Source organism: Elaeis guineensis, chromosome 1, assembly GCF_000442705.2.
Source record: "Elaeis guineensis isolate ETL-2024a chromosome 1, EG11, whole genome shotgun sequence".
Taxonomy (NCBI): domain Eukaryota; kingdom Viridiplantae; phylum Streptophyta; class Magnoliopsida; order Arecales; family Arecaceae; genus Elaeis; species Elaeis guineensis.
Window position 1 is genome coordinate 117,163,031 of NC_025993.2, and position 18,730 is coordinate 117,181,760.

An 18,730-nucleotide genomic window follows, 5' to 3' on the forward strand; every position below is an offset into this window, starting at 1 on the left:
CGGATCATGTTACCCATGCTACCTTCCCTCCTAGTCTGTTCTGATCCCCGCCCTACTTAAACGCTTAAGTAAATGTAGGCGAGTTTCCCCATGCTAGTTGCGACATAACAAATCTGCCTGACATCAGTGTGGCCCACAAACCCCACATCACGAGTCCAAAACCTCATCCCCATCTCGGTTTATCCAACCACAGGTGGGACCCAAATCGGCGTCTTCTTCTCCTCGCTCCTTTATACTTCCCTTCCCCACTTATCCCAGCTGGCTAAGGCTTCATCCGAAGGGAAAAAACACAAAAAAGCCTATATAGGAGAAAGGGTGCCATCTCTCAGTATCACCACCCGCTGCTCCTCTTCCCGATGGCCTATTCCCATCATCATCATAATCTCCATCTCCCTCTTCGTCCCCAATTCCAAACCAAAGCTTTGGGGGAATAAATATATTCCCAGACGAATAGTTAGAATACAACACCGCGAACGCTCTCGTTCTCCCAATCCAATGCCTCCCCCAAATCCAATTTCAGTCCCCCCTTGTAGAAAACCCTCAGGGCTTAATCGTCTCTCCCAGGAAACCAGGGGTTTAGGGTTTTCATGTGCTGATCGGAAAAGCTCTACGAGTGATGGCGTCGCCGTCGAGTTCGCCGTCTTCGTCCGGGTTTTTCGCGATCTGCCTCCTCCATTCCGCGGTGGCGGTGACCTGCGGCGCGCTGATGATGTTCTACCTGAACGAGATCGCCGTCTTCGGCCACGGAAGCGAGACGGCGCGGAAGCTCCAGGGATCGACCCCCCATGACCAGCTCCTGATCCAGACATCGGATTCCTTCGCCGGGCTTCTCCTCATGGCGATCGGGTTTCTCCTCTTCATGGTGTCGTTCGTGAAGGATCGGGATTTCCAGGCTTTCTTCGCGAAAGGCTGCGTCCTCCTCCATGCTTCCATGGCCCTCTGGCGCGTCTACTTTGAGCGCCGGGTCGATGACCTCGCCCGCGACTGGCCTCGCCAGCTTGTCGGTGATATCATGCTCAGCCTCTCCTGGGTCCTCTTCCTCGTCTACTCGTGGAGGGAGAAGTACGACTGAATGAAATGTTTCGGGCTACGGAGGTACCCTCTTAAACCTTTTGGATTCGGAGGTGAAGCTCATGAGGGCTAATGGGTTGTAGCTAACATGTGGTGATGCTTGCTCTTTTGTCCATTTTTTTTTTAGGTTAATTTGCTTTGGCTTGTTATCTTGCATGAATCTAGATGAATGTGGTTGGTCTCACATTTTATCTTGTCTTCTCAAATTCTTGTAAAAATTTCTTCTCTTGTTAACAATAATAAAGAATAAGATATATGAGCTTCCGCTGTTGTACAACTTTCTATCTTATTAAAAGTGTTGGTTAGTTGGCAAACATCTTATTTCCTGTTGGTTTATCCTCTGGCTGACTTCTGGACTTATTGTGATTTTCTGGTTTCGTTCTACTTGTATGAGCATTATTTGATACATTTTGGGTGGTTGATGTTTTATGTCACTCATAAGCTGCGTGGTATGATTATGAGCAAATGAAATTTTTGAATAGATAGGATGCTATGACTTAGTATGATGTGACTGTAAAACACCGGCATGTTCTTAGTTGCATACTTGATATCAGTAGTTATATGTCACTCTGAATTGGCAAGTCTTGACTTTGAATTGATTAATAATGCAAGATGCCTTTTATCGCATGTTCGAACATTCCAGCTTAATGTTTATTAGAAAATAATAAATATGCTGTTGAAGGTGTATATAATTTTAAAAGGTCACACAGTTGCCTCAAAACCTTGTATTATCAGCACCATTTATTAATCTGAGCTATTCTAGTATGACTTTGACAAGCACTGCAAAATATCCTAGCCTAAGATACTAGCTTGATCATATTATAACGCATGCAGCTAAATAGGAGATTTGGGATGGATTGGAAAGCAAGTATGAATCTTTGAACATATCCTAATTTTACAGCTTCTATGCAGACAACTAAGTAACCAACAATAGCTGGCCAATAAACAAAATGTCAGAAAATTTCCAGAATAAGAATGTTAAAGTAAATAAATCATGATTCTTTACCCTTGGTTTTTTGTTTTGCTATTTGCATCATCATGCTGGTCTTGCTCTTTGATTTCAGCAGCCCTCAAAAACATGGTGAAATACATGAGCTTTACTATCTTATTATTATTATTATTAAAAAATTTTATTGACTTTTTTCTTTTTTCTTTTTCTTTTTTTCTTTTTTTTTTGATTCTAGCCTTGAATGGTTGGTGTTATTTCTGCCTCATGTACCAACAAGGTTGGTTTTTTATGTAAAATCATTGTACAAGAATACCATCGATACTCACGGGATAATTCTAAAAGATATTCCTTGATAAAGTTGTTCCAATCCTCTTTGGACAGAAAAATGCACAAATTTCATTATTTACTAATGTTCACCATTGTGACAGCACCTTTACACGAAGCAAAAACCATTGTGAGGGCAAGCCTAAATGTGAGATTAAGTCCTGAAGATGATTGCTCCTCGGTAGTAAGCACCAATCTATTAGTTCCCTGCCCCATTGCTTCAATGGAGTTTACCTCCCAAAGATTCTTTACGTGGAAGAAGAATTTAATACTAACCTTGAGATGACCTGAAAAATTTATTAAGGTCTCATGTTCTGGAGAGAGCTCCCAATAGATCTCACTTCCGGCTTACCGTATAAGAGAGATTTCTCTCTTCGCTTGGAGAGGCCACTAAGTCAAACTTAAAAATATTGTAGCAAACCAATTTATCACAGAACTAAGTCTGTCCAAGGACTGAAGCAAATATAATATTGTTTCTTTAAACTTCGTCAACATCCTTGTTGCGACAACATTTTGTACCTTGAAGAACTTTTTCTTTGTACCAAGTACTCTGTCTCAGTGCCTTCAAGATCGAACCATCTACCCTACCAGTTATATCCATCTTTATTAGCAACCCATTTATAACATTTAAAAGAACCAGAGGCATGACCATGATAAGAACAATGTTGGGCCCTAAAAAAGACCTTTTTCATGCCAGAGACAGTTGTGGGAAGAATACCGATTAAGGATCCATTGTGTTTTCATACTTGAATTCTGTGCTTGGTTGATTTATTTAAATTCAATTGACTGTGGAGAATTGATACCTAAATCCTGATACATTTAGTTTGGCAATAAGCCTTAAAGGGATTGAAGGTTGATCTGTATATTCAATCCTGTGGCATAACATTGAAAATGGGAGAAGGGTTTTACAGCTTATGCATATCACCAGGTAATTGTTGGAGTTTATGTTTGTCATCAATGATATCTTGATATTTGCAAATGGAAGGATGTTTATATGGGACTCTGAGAACTGCTTTTGTTATCCTCCAAAATTAGGATGCGTAAATGGACAGACTACAGAGTAATCCTAATCATAGGATATATGGCCCAAGTTGTGAAAACAAAGTTTGAATGCTAATGCCTTATGGCTAGGTCTATATCATTTTTGTATATAAACAACCCATAAATAGTTATATATGATGATTGCCTGCAATGAAGGTCAACCATTTTGGTTGGCTACATTACTTATGTTAGGGATAAGGATTCATAAAATGATTCGCAATGGGGATGAGAGTGGTCATGTTTTTTGGTTCACATTAAATCAGAAGATATATGCTCCACCCCTCTTAGAACTATGTTTGTACATATTCGTTCTTCATTCCTCCAAAATTTCCTAGACAATCAACAAAAATAAAAAGAAAAAAACCAGACCCATTTTTTGTTATTGGGTTCATCTATGTAATTTTGGGAGAGCCATGACTGTTTTTCAGATGATTCTTGTGCTTTGGGAAAATGCATAACCAAGTTTTAAGTGCTGCGTGCAGGTGACTTGCCTTCTTGGCATTGACATGGAACATGATTTATGTGCAATGCTTGGGATGTAGTGGCACACATGAGAATTCATTGGCAGGCGTGCATTGGCACAGAATGGTACCACATGCCAGTCGCAATCCAGTGCATAACATGTTGGTCTGTGCCAATGGCATGGCCAACATTTTAATCCTTGGTTAAAACTTTCTTTGACATAATATCTCTTATTATTTCTTTATCAGAAATTAAATCACTTTGTCCAAAGTGAGACATATGGAAAAGCTTTGATCATGATTCATGTCATATTATTCTAACACTACTGAACACTCTAGAGTTTCACATTGATCTACAAATTAGATACTCTTGCAATATGTCTTTGAACATCAATAATACATGCCTTCATATCTCTCTGCATGTCACCAATAAGTATTCTGATACTATTCTTCTATCAAGGTTCTTAGCTTTATGCTTTTGCATCCTTGAATCCTTTCACTCCAAGTTAAATGATTCCTTTTTGGTTTTCTGTTCATTCCCTTTTTGCACCCTTTGTCCATCCTGACTTTGGGCGATCCTTCTTTGGTAATATATAACCTTATCTCCAAAATATATAACCTCATCCATATCTTTGCCTTGTGATGGACATCCTGTAATTGTTGATCTAAGCGATTCTTGAGGTCTTTTATTTTCATGTGTTTCTGTGCACTTAACTCATCAACTTTTATAACTTGAGCTACATGATTGCAGTTGATCACTATGGATTTTTAATGCTTGATTCCTTCATGGCTCCTGTCCTGCTTTCAAATGGTCTTCCCATCTACCACACAAATTAGCATTAAAAGTGACAGCTCCACAAGGTTGAGGAGCTCAATACTCATGAGCATAACCATAGTTGGAATCCTGGTTCCCTTCCACGATGAGATTCCATAGTAGGTAAGTCCATATAATAAGGCATCCTGTATCTTGGTGGAGTGCTGTAAAGGTTATCCAGTTGATTGTGTCTTCACACAGAAAAGGGTTGCCAACAAGTTGGGCCTGTGGTATCCTCTTTCTTGAAATTCACGTTGTTCCGGGTTAGTTATGCTCAAGTAACTAGGCTTTCACTCTTTGACATTGACAAACACTTATCAGGTAGCAATCACAATTGCTGCTATTGATGACTGGACTCCTTGTTTGATACTCTTTTACCTCCACATGTTTTGTCTTGGCCTTTCCCCCTGCATGGGCCATTTGCATCCTATTCCAAGCCATGGGCTTATACTTGCCCTTTGTGCTGCTTGTGAGTTTATCAGTCCTTTTGTCCTTGATGTTATATTCAATGAGATTTATCATGATGGTGCTCTCCTCATGCATTGCTTTTCATTCAGCTTTGCTATAGCTTGTTATGTAATAATGCTGTGGTCATCTTTGGTAATGAAGCTTCCATTTTTGCCCACATAAGTATCTTTAACGTGAATCTAAGCAAAGTTCTTTGGCCAGTTGCTATTTTAGGTCAAGACTCAAGAGTTTATTCTTTTTGGATGTATTTCTTGCAACAGAAATCCTCTATCTTTATCTACTTGCATTGAACTAAGCATGCCCCACATGTGGCTGATATTGTTAGCTACTGAGAGGCCTTGCCTGGTTGGACTGTTGGACATCACCTCGGTGGAAATTGCTTATTCTTTCTGTGCTTTGGTTTGTGTGGTTTTCTTGCATGTTCTTTAGTGCATTCGACAGGCCATTATGTGCTCCATTCTCTTATAGAAATAATTGAACCTCTGTGCTTATACTGGTTGACATCTTGTTAATTTATTATTATATATTAATAATTGTCTCTTGCCACAATGTCAAGGCTTGAGTGTTAGCCAATTCTCAAAGTCATGCCATATTTTTTGGACATCAGTGCTTTATGGTACACTTAGGCTTTGATTTTAAAAATCTCATTTCACCCAAACTCAATGACCTAAAAGCTGTTGACATTGCAAATGATCTAGCTTCTAACGAGCAGACAGTGCACATTGTAATTGCCATTACGTTTGCCCCTTCTATGTGCTCTATTTCCTATAATAAATATTCTAAGCTAGTCCTAAAGTTATTCACATAACCTGTATCACTGCATTCTTAGTACTTCAATCTCTGAATCTATGATTCACCACTCGAGGCATTTTTCAGCTTTTTTATGAGGATTGTGAATGGTTATTATATTTATATAGATACTTTATATATCATTGTTGTATGTTAAGGCTGTGGCCTATTGGAATCGTATGTATTATGCTGTTGCAATTGATTATGAGTTCATTGAATTCCCACAACCTCCCAACATACGCTTCTTAACTATGAAAGTACCTATAGAGCACAATGATGCTACACAACGAAGGAATAGAAATATAGATAATTCATGCTTGATTGAGCAAAAACATAAAGTGATCTCACAATATTGTGAGATTCGTTTCCTACTTCTGAAGGAAGCATGAGCAGAAAAGGAAAAAAAAATCCTGAAATTCCATCAAAGCAAGGTAATGTTTTCTTTATGCTCATAATTTCTTTGTCTATAGACTTCTTAGACTTTTGCATGTGGGATGAATTTTCAGGTCTTATAACTCTCTGTCTTAGAGGAAAGCCCCAAGGCTGCTAATATGAAATTGACAGATTTAGACCCCTCAATGAAGGAGGATGAGATCAACTGTTCTATGCTAAACAACAATGAGGTGGAATGATTTTATTGAATTCACAGAGTGCTTACATTTTTTTATCAAACATTATTACTCTTATCAGTCCTGTTCATGGTTTAGGAGCTGATGAAATCTTAGATTGTGAATTATTTTTTACGCAGATTCTTCTCCACAATGATAAACTAACCTAGGCAGTTCATGTCTGTCCAACTTGGATATATGGTGAGAAATACCCAATCAACTAAGGCTGTAAACACAAAATTAGCCTCCACTGTGTTTGAAAATAAATGAGCAGTAATGTTTATTTGGAACTATGACGCCACATGACTGCCCACAACTAGGTTTCAATTTGATATCTGGTAGCCGGTGTAGGTCATCCATTGTGGTTCCTGGTGATTGGTTATTCTTGTTGATTGTTACAGTCAATATTAAATGATCAGGCAGTTTAGGTGACAGTAGTGGTCGGCTATAGTGATTGAGCCTGTTTTTTTTTTTGGGTACAATAGCGATTGAACCTTTGATTAGAAAAGATGGAAGGTAATTGAATATGGTCAAGGTGGAATCATGCAATCAAGCTTGGATGCATGGCAATGACTTAATAAGTCTTGCATATGTGAGAACATGAGATGAAGCATCGAGTTATTTACTTAATTGGAGTCTGCTTAAGCTTCTTAGCCATGCAATGAACGGATGGTCAAAATGATCAGAACTTCTCATTCTTTTCTAATCAATTGAGCCTCCCCAAGGTTGCAGTCATTCTCTGGCCCCAAGAACCATCTTGCTCCCCCAAGTGCTGCATACCAGAAAGCGAATCTGCCTACAGTGAATGACAGGGTCCTGGTGATTCAGAATATTGTGGGGAATCAAGTGTTGAAAATGCTAAGCCCAAAGAAACCACCTATTCTAGACACAAAATGGGGTATGCAGCCTAAAAGAAGCCACTTTACCTTTTGGGCAAAAAGTGAGCCACATCTGACTTGCACCCACAACTTGGATTTGGCACCTTCTTTGCCTCTCATTCTTCAACATAATCCCCTTTGCCTCATCAAGATGAGGCTACTAATCAATTTAGTATTAAATCCAGAATAGTTCTACATATTTGTGTTCAAGTGAGAAAAGAGAATGGCTGGGACTGAGTACAGAGAGTGATTGCGTCATCCTCAACTAAGATAAGGTAGTGAAAATGGTTGTAGTGGCACGATTACAAGATTCACTGTCCCATCTACATTTCTTTTTCAATTTTGCATTAATCAAATCCTTCTTTGTGGCCCGGTTAGATGTTTATGATCATGAACAAATCTTAGATATACTATTTAATTTATATGCTGAGCTGACTTCACAGAGAATGGGTTTCTTTTTCTTTCTTTTTGTGGGGGTGGTGGGGGGTGTTACAGCAAGTGGATGACCAACTAATGTCTAAGAAAAGAAGCACCAAGCGCATCAGCTACAAGTAGTTGAGCAAGAAGACTGAGGGAAGTTTGAAGTCCGAACAGTCTGAGTTGGAATAATCTGCTTCCTTTTTCCGTTGATCCATGAAACAAGTCTTACAATCTCCTTCCTGAATGATTTTATCAGAACATAAGCATTGCTCCCCTCAGCTCATGTCAGGCCATGGTAGGCTCATCGGATGGCACAGAAGTGGTAGATATAGAAACTACTGCAGCATAAAAGTGTCACCTTGGAGACTCAGGATGACAAACTCAGCTCCTACATAATTAGGATGAATGGATCCTAGATCAGTCCAAGTTGATTTGAGGAAATCTAATTGGGGCCAATGCCAAGCAACAAGAATTGGATCAGATGGTCCTTTGAATGAATGCAGCATATGGTAACCCTATATGGATCGTACTTAATTTAAAAAGTTTAGGATCCTCTAATGTGTGCCATTTGGACTAAGTCTTGGACAGCTGCCACAGCATCCGACACAACAAAATATAGAATAGGGGGGGAGTTGCATGCCATATACAGCATATTTTGTGTGTCATACACTGCACCCTAGTTGATAGCTATCTGCTTTTATGATCGAATGATGTGGTGGTTAGAGATGTTTATGCGATAGAGTTGAAATCGGATCGGATATGGATTGGATATCAACATATCCATATCCATATTTATTTTATCTGACGAATATAAATATGGATACGGATATTATTCAGATGCAAAAATTTATATTCATATTTATTTTAAATGGATACGAATACAATTCGTATACCGAAAGTATGAATACAATTACAGATATAAGTTTGATAATTAAATTTTATGACTACAAAATCAAAAATATTACTAAATAGATGATATATCAAATTAATAGCATGTTTGTATGGTTGTATATTTTCTTTAAAAATTAATTGATAGTATATAAAATTATATAGGATTATAGGTAGATTCGGATATTCGAATACGGATTAGATATTTATCTATCAATATCTATATATATTTTTTTTACGGATATAGATATGGATATGTATATTAGTCGGATCTTCAAATTTTTGTTTATATTCAGATTGATTCGGATACTTAAATGAATTCGGATAGATATTATTCGTAGCACTTTCACTCCTATTATGGGATGGAATCTGAAAAAATCAAAATCCACCACTGGCCTCCGAATCAAATGGGTTTTGAAATAGAAAATTATAATAAAAAAATTACAAAATCGAAATTAAAAAATCAAAAATTGTTTAATTTTTTTATTTATTTTAAAATTTTAGATATCAATAATCAATTGAGTGGGATGGAGCGCTAGGATTATCTTATGGCCATTCTCATGAAGTCAGTGATTTTGATTTATACTAAATATATAAAGTATCAAGGGTATTAAATATTGGATATATTCTATTCTTGGTTAGGTTTTAGGTTCTGTATTGAATTCAATTTCAGATTAAGAAATTATCAAAATCATAATTAAAATCAAAATTAGATAATTTTTAATTTTTAAATCTATCACCAACGTCATATTCATTTAATTTTGGTTAAAACCGTCTTGCTCGATTTGAGAATAAAATATTTGGATATTTATCTTCATGGACATCCCTGGTGGTAGCCATTCAGGATTGTACCACTATTTGTTGTGCAAAACGTGCACCGCAGAGGATCTTCGTTTTAACTTAAAAGGTAGTCATATTGATCGTTGTTTCATTGGATCCAAAGTGACAACGTATCAATTATCTATTATACCCTTCATTTTATTTGAATGATGCATTACATTTTAGAGAATGATAGCAAATCTCTAGCTACTTCGAAAACAACCAAATCTGCTCTAACAATATTATCATGCCTTAAATATATGGATTTTTTTAGTAAACCTATGAATTGATATTATTGTCACTGAGAACTGATTTAGTTCAGATCGATGAGTTGGACCCTATGATGGAGAGATGAAGATGACGATCCAGGAAGCCGGAAAGCTTGTCAAATATCTCGATGTAGTTGTCGACTGTTGAATCTTCAGTCTAGCTTTCGAGAGTACTTTGAAACACCACAAATAGAGAAAATTCATTTGTCAGAAGTTTCTTGGAGGATCCTCCGATACTTGATCTATCTCGATGGGACAAATAAGGTTACGAGTAGAAGACAAACAAAGAGTGTGAGTAGGAGAAACCAAAGTCCATGTGAGGAGTTTGAGAGAGAGAGAGAGATCTTTGTGAGTTGAAAAGAGATTAATCTCTTTGAGATTATGCTCAGTCCGAAACCATAAGAGACTCTACTTAGGATTTCTTTTAAGCTCATGAGTTAGACTTAATAACTCAAACTCTGTAGAACTTCTCTGAGCCAAAAAAAGACTTAAGATAGCTTTGTCCAAGCTTAATTCGGCTTAGAGTAACTTGTGACTTACTTGGAGGGTCATTGGAAAAGATTTATATGGACAGGGTTGGAACCCATTACAATTAGCGGAATGAAAAGTTTGTTGGAGATAACCGCTTGAAAGATACCGATGTGATAAGACGAGATACGGACCTCACCAATGAAAGAGGCCATTCCGCCGTTGCGACGAGTTGCCATCGGATGTGAAAAAGATTTAGACATCTCTACTTGCCTTTAAAATGACCATGCGGCAGGCACTAATTGATTGAGGTGTAGAACTGCGTGGTTGGTTTATGTCAGGCTTCCATTAATTAGCAATGCAATGTCAAATGAGTCAAATACATGACGTGTCAAATATGTGTCTTACTTTGTGATTAGTTTACGTGTATGGATTATGGTTGGTGTATATTTTGGCATTCAATGTCCGTACTGAACATAAAGATTTTTTTTCCTTGTATTTTTGCGACCTTCAAAAGTGGCTATAATTGCCCCAAAGAATTTATGGAAGCCACCTGATTTTATAGGCAAGGCCACAGCTACTGCCAACCACGCTACAAGCACCAATGGCTTCGTTCACCGTACATAATGAGCTCAGCTCATATAAAAACGATGGGACATTACCTTTTCTAGCAGGCGTATTAATTTTTTTAATTTCTGATTTCTGATTCATTTTTCTTTTCAATATTATTTAAATTTTAAATCAAAAAAAAAAAATTTTCCTCAGAAGAAAACAACATCAGCAGCATAGTACTAACGTCACGTAACTATTTGCAATTTTCTAATTTGCAAAACATTAACATCTGATAACTATTTACGATTTTTTGATTTGCAAAAAAAAAAACATTGCTCAAAATATTTTCATCAAATATCTAACTTTTTGTTGATTAAGATTTAAGATAATAAAATTTTGTTTCTAGTAGTCATCTAATATCTAATAATCATTTATAACGTTCTCATTTGCCAATATTTACAGTTTTATATTTTGAATTGTTTCCATGAAATACTATTTTTTTATTTATTAATATGATTAGAACTGCCTGCTTTGCTCTGGTCATCCTTTCTTTTCCATTTTTATATGACACAATTTGCTTTCTTGCTGTGTAAGACAAGAAATTTTCTTTTCAACCCTCCCATGCAGCCCGGCCTCTCCACTTGTAATCTTTTCTTTTGATGACATCTATTTTTTTTCAATATCTCCATCCCATCCTTGGATATTTTACTTGACCTTTCAGCCACCAGGGGAGCTGCACTCTCTCTCTGGCTTAATGTGATAGATGGGATAATATAGTAATAATTTTTAAATCCATATTAACGATTTAGATAAGCACTATACGTGGATGCACGTATTAAAAAATTAAAAAAAATAAATTTTAAAAATATTAAAATAATTAAAATAATTATATTTCTATCCGAATCATTGATATGGATCTAAAAATTATTATTATATTTTTTTATCTCTCATATTAAATCACTTCTCTCACTTGATATATTATATATATATATATATTGTTGGTGCAAAAATCCGCTTGCGCCGGAGAAGCTGGAGTCGGAGAAGTCGCGGTCGCCGTCGGGACCTGCAAGGGAAGTCTAAATCGGAGGTGGGGTTGCTCCGGCAAGACCCTCCGACACTCAAGTCAGTTCTCTGCCTCAACAAGAATGGAGTGCTCGAACGGAGAATTTAGCAGAGTTTTGAGATAAGAAAAATGAGCTTAAAGAATAACGTATCTGGGTCTCCCTTTTATAGGCGGAGGAGGCAATGGATTGATGGCGACGTTTGTAACCGCCTGGTAGTGGGCCGTCCATGGTCAGGGGGAATTGATTGCGAAAGATAGTGGGGTAGACCCATGGCTATCGTCATGGCCCGCCACGTAGGGCCTGTTGCAGGTAGTGGAGCGGCGTCCGTTGCCGCTAGTTGCCAGCGAGTAGTGAGATCGTGCAGCACCTGCCGCAGGGAGCGGAGCAGAATCGTGGCCGTTAACACAGCCTGTCAGAGAGTAATGGGTCCGCCGTAGGGGGTGATGGAGCCGCACAGAATCCGCTACAGGAAGTGGAACAGGATCATGGTGGTTATTGTGATCTGCCAGGGGGCGCGGATCTGCTGATCGAGGCTCGGCAGTGGTCGGAGTTCGGGAGGGGTCCTCCTGCAATTTAAAATTAAAGGCGAGGTTCGGCTCTCGTAGGAGTCCGGATGGAGCTTGCCAGCAGTTGATACTGAGAGCGGAGCACGGCTCCCGTAGGAGTCCGGGCGGAGCTGTGCCGCTGTCGGCGGTGGAGCCCGGCTCCCGTAGGAGTCTGGGCGGAGCTACGCTGCTGTCGGCGGTGGAGCCCGGCTCCCGTAGGAGTCCGGGCGGAGCTGCGCTGCTGTCGATTGTGGAGCCTGGCTCCCGAAGGAGTCCGGGCGGAGCCGCTCTGCTGTCGATGGAGGAGCCCGGCTCCCGTAGGAGTCCGGGCGGAGCCGCGCTGCTGTCGGCGGAGGAGCCCGGCTCCCGTAGGAGTCCGGGCGGAGCCGCTCTGCTGTCGATGGAGGAGCCCGGCTCCCGTAGGAGTCCGGGCGGAGCCGCGCTGCTGTCGGCGGAGGAGCCCGGCTCCCGTAGGAGTCCGGGCGGAGCCGTTCTGCTGTCGATGGAGGAGCCCAGCTCCCGTAGGAGTCCGGGCGGAGCCGCGCTGCTGTCGGCGGAGGAGCCCGGCTCCCGTAGGAGTCCGGGCGGAGCCGCGCTGCTGTCGGCGGAGGAGCCCGGCTCCCGTAGGAGTCCGGGCGGAGCCGTTCTGCTGTCGATGGAGGAGCCCGGCTCCCGTAGGAGTCCGGGCGGAGCCGCGCTGCTGTCGGCGGAGGAGCCCGGCTCCCGTAGGAGTCCGGGCGGAGCCGTTCTGCTGTCGATTGTGGAGCCCGGCTCCCGTAGGAGTCCGGGCGGAGCCGCGCTGCTGTCGGCGGAGGAGCCCGGCTCCCGTAGGAGTCCGGGCGGAGCCGTTCTGCTGTCGATGGAGGAGCCCGGCTCTCGTAGGAGTCCGGGCGGAGCCGCGCTGCTGTCGGCGGAGGAGCCCGGCTCCCGTAGGAGTCCGGGCGGAGCCGTTCTGCTGTCGATTGTGGAGCCCGGCTCCCGTAGGAGTCCGGGCGGAGCCACGCTGCTGTCGGCGGAGGAGCCCGGCTCCCGTAGGAGTCCGGGCGGAGCCGCGCTGCTGTCGGCGGAGGAGCCCGGCTCTTGTAGGAATCCGGGCGGAGCCGTTCTGCTGTCGATAGAGGAGCCCGGCTTCCGTAGGAGTCCAGGCGGAGCCGCGCTGCTGTCGGCGGAGGAGCCCGGCTCCCGTAGGAGTCCGGGCGGAGCCGTTCTGCTGTCGATTGTGGAGCCCGGCTCCCGTAGGAGTCCGGGCGGAGCCGCGCTGCTGTCGGCGGAGGAGCCCGGCTCCCGTAGGAGTCCGGGCGGAGCCGTTCTGCTGTCGATGGAGAAGCCCGGCTCCCGTAGGAGATTTCGTCGAGGATTTCGGCCGTGGGTATTTCATACCCAACATATATATATATATATATATATATATATATATATAAAGATAGATTTGGGTAAGATTGATTGGATTTAGATTCAGAATCATTCAGGTCAAAATTGAACAATAGGAGTCCTATATCGATAATTCAAATCATTGGATATGATCTAATATCTTCAAATTACTTACATACTAAAAATCATATGGTTTGAAAATTTTTAATTTATACATCAAATAATTAAAAAATATATTTAATTTAATTTTATTTAAATTGTTTAATTTTTAAATATTTAATACACAGATTAGAAGTCTCAAAATTATATAATTTTTTATATATAAAAAATTTTGAGATAATAGATCATATTTAATAATTTAAATTATTGATATATAATTTTTATTATAAAATTTTAATTTAATTAATTTTAAATTTAAATTTGGTTGATCTTATTCTCTCTGTGTATGGATAGTCCTCACTACCGTTGGATTATATCTCCCTCTCTGTTATTTGTCCTTTCAGCGTCTTCCAACCGAAATGGGTCAGTTAAACTGGAACCACTCAAAAGAACTTGTGGTTGGAGCCATCGGAGCCCAATCCACAAAGCCAACCAGGTCCACACGCAAGTAAGGCACAAATCACATCAACACCTAGTGGAATCCAGTTCCCTTCTCTGACCCACTTGCGGGGATTCTGACGTGAGACCCCGCCGGGCTCCGATCGCCATCACTACTGCCCACGTCATCCCCCTTCACAGGAAAGTGGCCTAGAAATTACGGGCGGCGATCAAAAATATTTCAACCTCAGATTGATCTTTTTTTTTTTAGTAAATATAAAATTGATCTATTTATTGAGGGATCGTGTTGAATATTTAGTGCGAAAGAATGATTATTTTTTTATGACGTGGACTATTAATGATGCCCCGTCTAACTCTCCAAGTACTTTGAATTTTTTAAATCGTCCACCGACATAAATTTTAAAGTAATTATCATGCAATTTAAGAATGAATATATGCAAAAATGATGCATCATTTTTCTCCGTGGAAGATACAATTTTTATTTTTTATTAAATAAATCAAAAATTTAATTTCAAAATTAATCATCTTATTAAATATATATATAATTATCATGTAATTTAAGAATGAATATATACAAAAATAATACATCATTTTTAATTTTTATTAAATAAATTAAAATTTTAATTTTAAAATTGATCAGCTTATTAAATATATAATATAACTCAATTTATGATATATTTAAATAAATTAAATAAATCAAATTATTATGTATTACCATCCTAATCGGAATCATTGGAAGCCACGTCCTTTTCCTCTTTCTTCAGGAGATGCTTGTGGCCCCATAATAATATGCGGAGAGCCCACACAATCAACTAAGAGATCTAAAAGAAACAAAACAAATCTATAAATAAATATCAAATATGTGTATTAGAATTGTATGGACCATCCATTTTATATAAAAAAATTAAATACATAAATTTTTTATCTCTTTCACACTTTGACTTATATGTTTTGTATAAAAAAATAATTAATCTTTCTTTTCAACATTAACCTTTGAATTATATTTTACATAATTTTTAAAATCTGTAAATATCTTACTGGCATGGATTATATTTTGAAGATTATAAAATCACGATCCAATGACCCACACTGCAAATAAAGATTAATCATTATTTTGACGCAAAAGATACAACCAACACCTTACCCCTTCGTCTCTTTTTTTTAAAAAATATATATATTTTTTATTAAAATAAAAAAATTTAAATTTTAATTATTGAAAATATAAATGAGTGAAGCTCAACCACATACACATCAATAACGAATTTTGCCAAGAGAGATTTTTTTTCCCCCAACTTTTCCCTTTGTATCAATTGCCCACGGACATACAATAAAAATGATCCAAGTGGGCAATGTCCCGAAAATAAAAAATAAAAAAAACAAAATTATGTTAGAAAATAATTAAATGAATAAAAAGAATATTCTTTAAGAATATGTACGGCAACAATTTTAATCCCTGTTTTCTTTATACTCCCGAATCTAAGCAAGCTTTGCCAGTAATTTAATATGTTCTCCAGAACGTTCCCATCGCCATTAATTAACCTGCGAACAGACGAGAAGAAAACGAATCAGTAAAGCAAATTATATCTTTTTAAAAAAAACGTAACAAGCGTCCAGCCAACAAAAGATGCTAAATAAAAAAAAAAAAAATGTACCAACCCAGAAAATATTAAATTAAAAAAATAAAAACAAAAACAAATAAAACAACGAACGGATGAGATGGAACGAATAACATAAAGGTGGTGACGAAAGGGACGGAACCCTAACGGAACAGACGTGCCAACCAAAACGAACAAACGAAGGGGAAGAATGGGGACTGGGAACGGTGGCACGGCAAAACACAAAACACCACAAAGAAGAAGAAGAAGAAGAAGAAGAGTTAAATAAATACGTATTTAGTTTTTCTTTTTAAGTTTGTTTTCTTCTTTTTTTTTTTCCTCGGATTGTTGTATTAAAATTTAAAAGGCTGGATGGTTACAATCCCGTGCTTCCAAAGAACAAAAATATTTAGTTCTACTCCTCCGTTCTTTTGTTGTTTTCTTTTACCTCCTCGGCCTCGTCTTCATCTATTTGTTCCATTGATGTTTCCTGTTCGAGGCCAGAGACGGTGGGCTAATTATTGCCAGTAGTTCCCATGGTGAACGAGGAACTGGTGCGGTCTCGGGTTCCCGTGATGGTGGTGGTGGTGGTGGTAGTGGTGGGGAGCGTGGAAGCGGGGATCGCCAGCGGCGGCGGCGCCCGGGCGGCCGGAGAACCTGGAGGGCGCAGAGATCTGGTGGAGGAGGCAGCGGTCGGCTGGGAGCGGCGGCCGGGAGGAGACGGCGGAGGTGGAGGATTTCCCCTTAGCAGGAGTGGACGGAGGTGAGGGAGTCTTGGTTGGAGGAGGGAGGAGGAAAGCTCGGATCTTTAAGGGGAGGAGGCGATCGCGGCTGGCGAGGTCGTACTCCTCGATGAGGTTGGCGAGGTCCTCGTCGGACGTGACGGAGACCAGGGCGTCGAGGTCCTCCGTCGGCAGCTGGCACCTCAGATTCACCGCTCCCCACCCGCACATCTCCCCCATCTTCCCCTGTAGCTCTGTTCCACAGAAGCAAACCCGGACCCTTAGTTACCAACAAGCCAACAGCAGAGCAATTTCCCCTTTTCTTTTCTTCGCTTTCTTTAATCTCATGACAAAAATCCAATCTTTTCCTACTTTTTACGCTTCAAATCGTCTAAAGGAAACACAAATATTCGATTTTGAAGGCCAATTGACAAAATCAATTAAAAAAATTACTATTTTTCAACAAAAAGATTCAATCTTGAGGAAGGGAACGAAGCTAGGGAGGAGGGTACGAACCGGAGAAAGGGAGGGATCGGTCGACAGCGAGGACACGGGTGTGGCCGCCGACGTAACGGAGCTTGCCGTCGGGGTAACGGGGGAGGATCTTGCCGCCGTAGCTGCAGAGGAACTTGATGGTTCCGCCGACGGCGGGCTTGACGGAGACATCGTCGAGATAACCAAAAGAAGCGCACGAGGAGGAGGAGGACGAGGAGGTGCCCACCATGCTGTGGCTCGGCTTCTCTTCTTCTAGGTTAAGTTCACTTCACTTTAGTTGGTAGAAATCTAAAGGTAAAAGAGTTGGAAGAGAGACGAGAAGCTCGGAACTCAGAGCAAGAGGAGGGGAGGAAGACTTGCTCAAGTGGCGGCTTCAAGCCTCCTCTTGGCACCCTTTCCCCTTAATTTATAGCAGCGGGATTCCAGGAGAAAGAAAAAGACCACACGCAACGGTAAAAAAAAAAAAAAGAACGTTACACCGTGTTGCGGTGAAGAAGAAAAGATTCCGAGGAGTTGGGGTAGGCCAAGTTGAAATTTCCTGCTTGCGTCCGCGTTGCCTTTTTCTATTCCAGCATGGGGGGGGAATTTGGACGCTTCTCCTAACCCAATTCCACGTAATTTCATAATTCTAATGCAGCATTTGTATAATTCTTTTCTTCCATGGATAAAAATATGAAGTATTAACCACTGTAAAAAGATAAGAAGAAAACGAAATTAGCCGAAGACAAGACATTGAGGAAACGACAGGAGAGAATTCAGCAGTGGGACCCAAGGTTGGAATAGCGGAACGACCTCGATTGTATTCTGCAATGTATGATTTACGTTGTTGGGTGTTATGCAATAATGCAGCATCCCAAAAACCACCATCAAGAGATGGATGGTCGTTAAACATGGCAGCATTATGTATCATACATAATATATTATTGTTGATATCTGTTCATCTTTTGATAATGACCATCAAATACTGGTCCAGCATTTTGCCATGCAAGCCATGTAATGTAAAGGATCCAGATCATTACGTATGTTTGAAGGTAAAGAGAAATATATTAATTTTGCCAAGAATGGTGCTACCTTTGTCACATGGAGACCAAACATCAAATTACTGTTTGCGAAAGATTCACATTTTTTTGAGCTTTTTATCATAGAAGTTGAGCTGTGCACCACCTAGACTAGCATTATTTATGTCCGACAGACAGGAGCTGCATGTAAAAAAAATGCTATTGAGAAAAACTCAGGCACTGTGATAGATTGGATTTGGAGCGGCATCATGTAGTTGGAGATCCATTTATTCTTTCATGACATTCAGATTTCCTTTCAATTTATTGTAGTGTCTGTTCAACATATTTTTTAGAAGACGAACAGCATCGTAGATTGAATTATCTTGTGCATATCTGAGTACACTAGTGACTATACTTGATATCAGCATTAGATTTATCTATAAATTTTATAAAATATTTTATTTTTTAAACTTTTAAAATATATTTATATTAGATTGGTGTGGGCACCACTTTTACAATATATATATATATATATATATATAGATCGGACTGACCAGAATGGT

General features: G+C 39.9%; 2 protein-coding genes across 3 annotated transcripts; one reads left to right on the plus strand and one right to left on the minus strand.

Moving 5' to 3' along the window:
• The first annotated feature begins 256 nt into the window (after positions 1-256).
• Positions 257-1,407, plus strand: LOC105038787 (uncharacterized). The gene has a single exon (XM_010914687.3). The coding sequence runs from the start codon at positions 617-619 to the stop codon at positions 1,070-1,072; it is 456 nt and encodes a 151-aa protein (XP_010912989.1). The 5' UTR covers positions 257-616; the 3' UTR covers positions 1,073-1,407.
• Positions 1,408-15,619: 14,212 nt separating this feature from the next.
• Positions 15,620-17,555, minus strand: LOC105038788 (uncharacterized). 2 transcript variants are annotated; one of them, XR_003799837.2, is made up of 3 exons: positions 17,191-17,554; positions 16,401-16,928; positions 15,620-15,896 (listed from the first exon to the last, which is right to left on the minus strand). XR_003799837.2 is itself a non-coding variant. In XM_010914688.4 (2 exons), the coding sequence occupies exons 1-2, from the start codon at positions 17,396-17,398 to the stop codon at positions 16,471-16,473; spliced, it is 666 nt and encodes a 221-aa protein (XP_010912990.3). In that variant the 5' UTR covers positions 17,399-17,555; the 3' UTR covers positions 16,272-16,470. The 2 variants fall into 2 exon arrangements, 1 of the variants encoding a protein (XP_010912990.3); XM_010914688.4 differs by lacking the exon at positions 15,620-15,896 and having other exon boundaries at positions 16,272-16,928; positions 17,191-17,555.
• Positions 17,556-18,730: the final 1,175 nt, after the last annotated feature.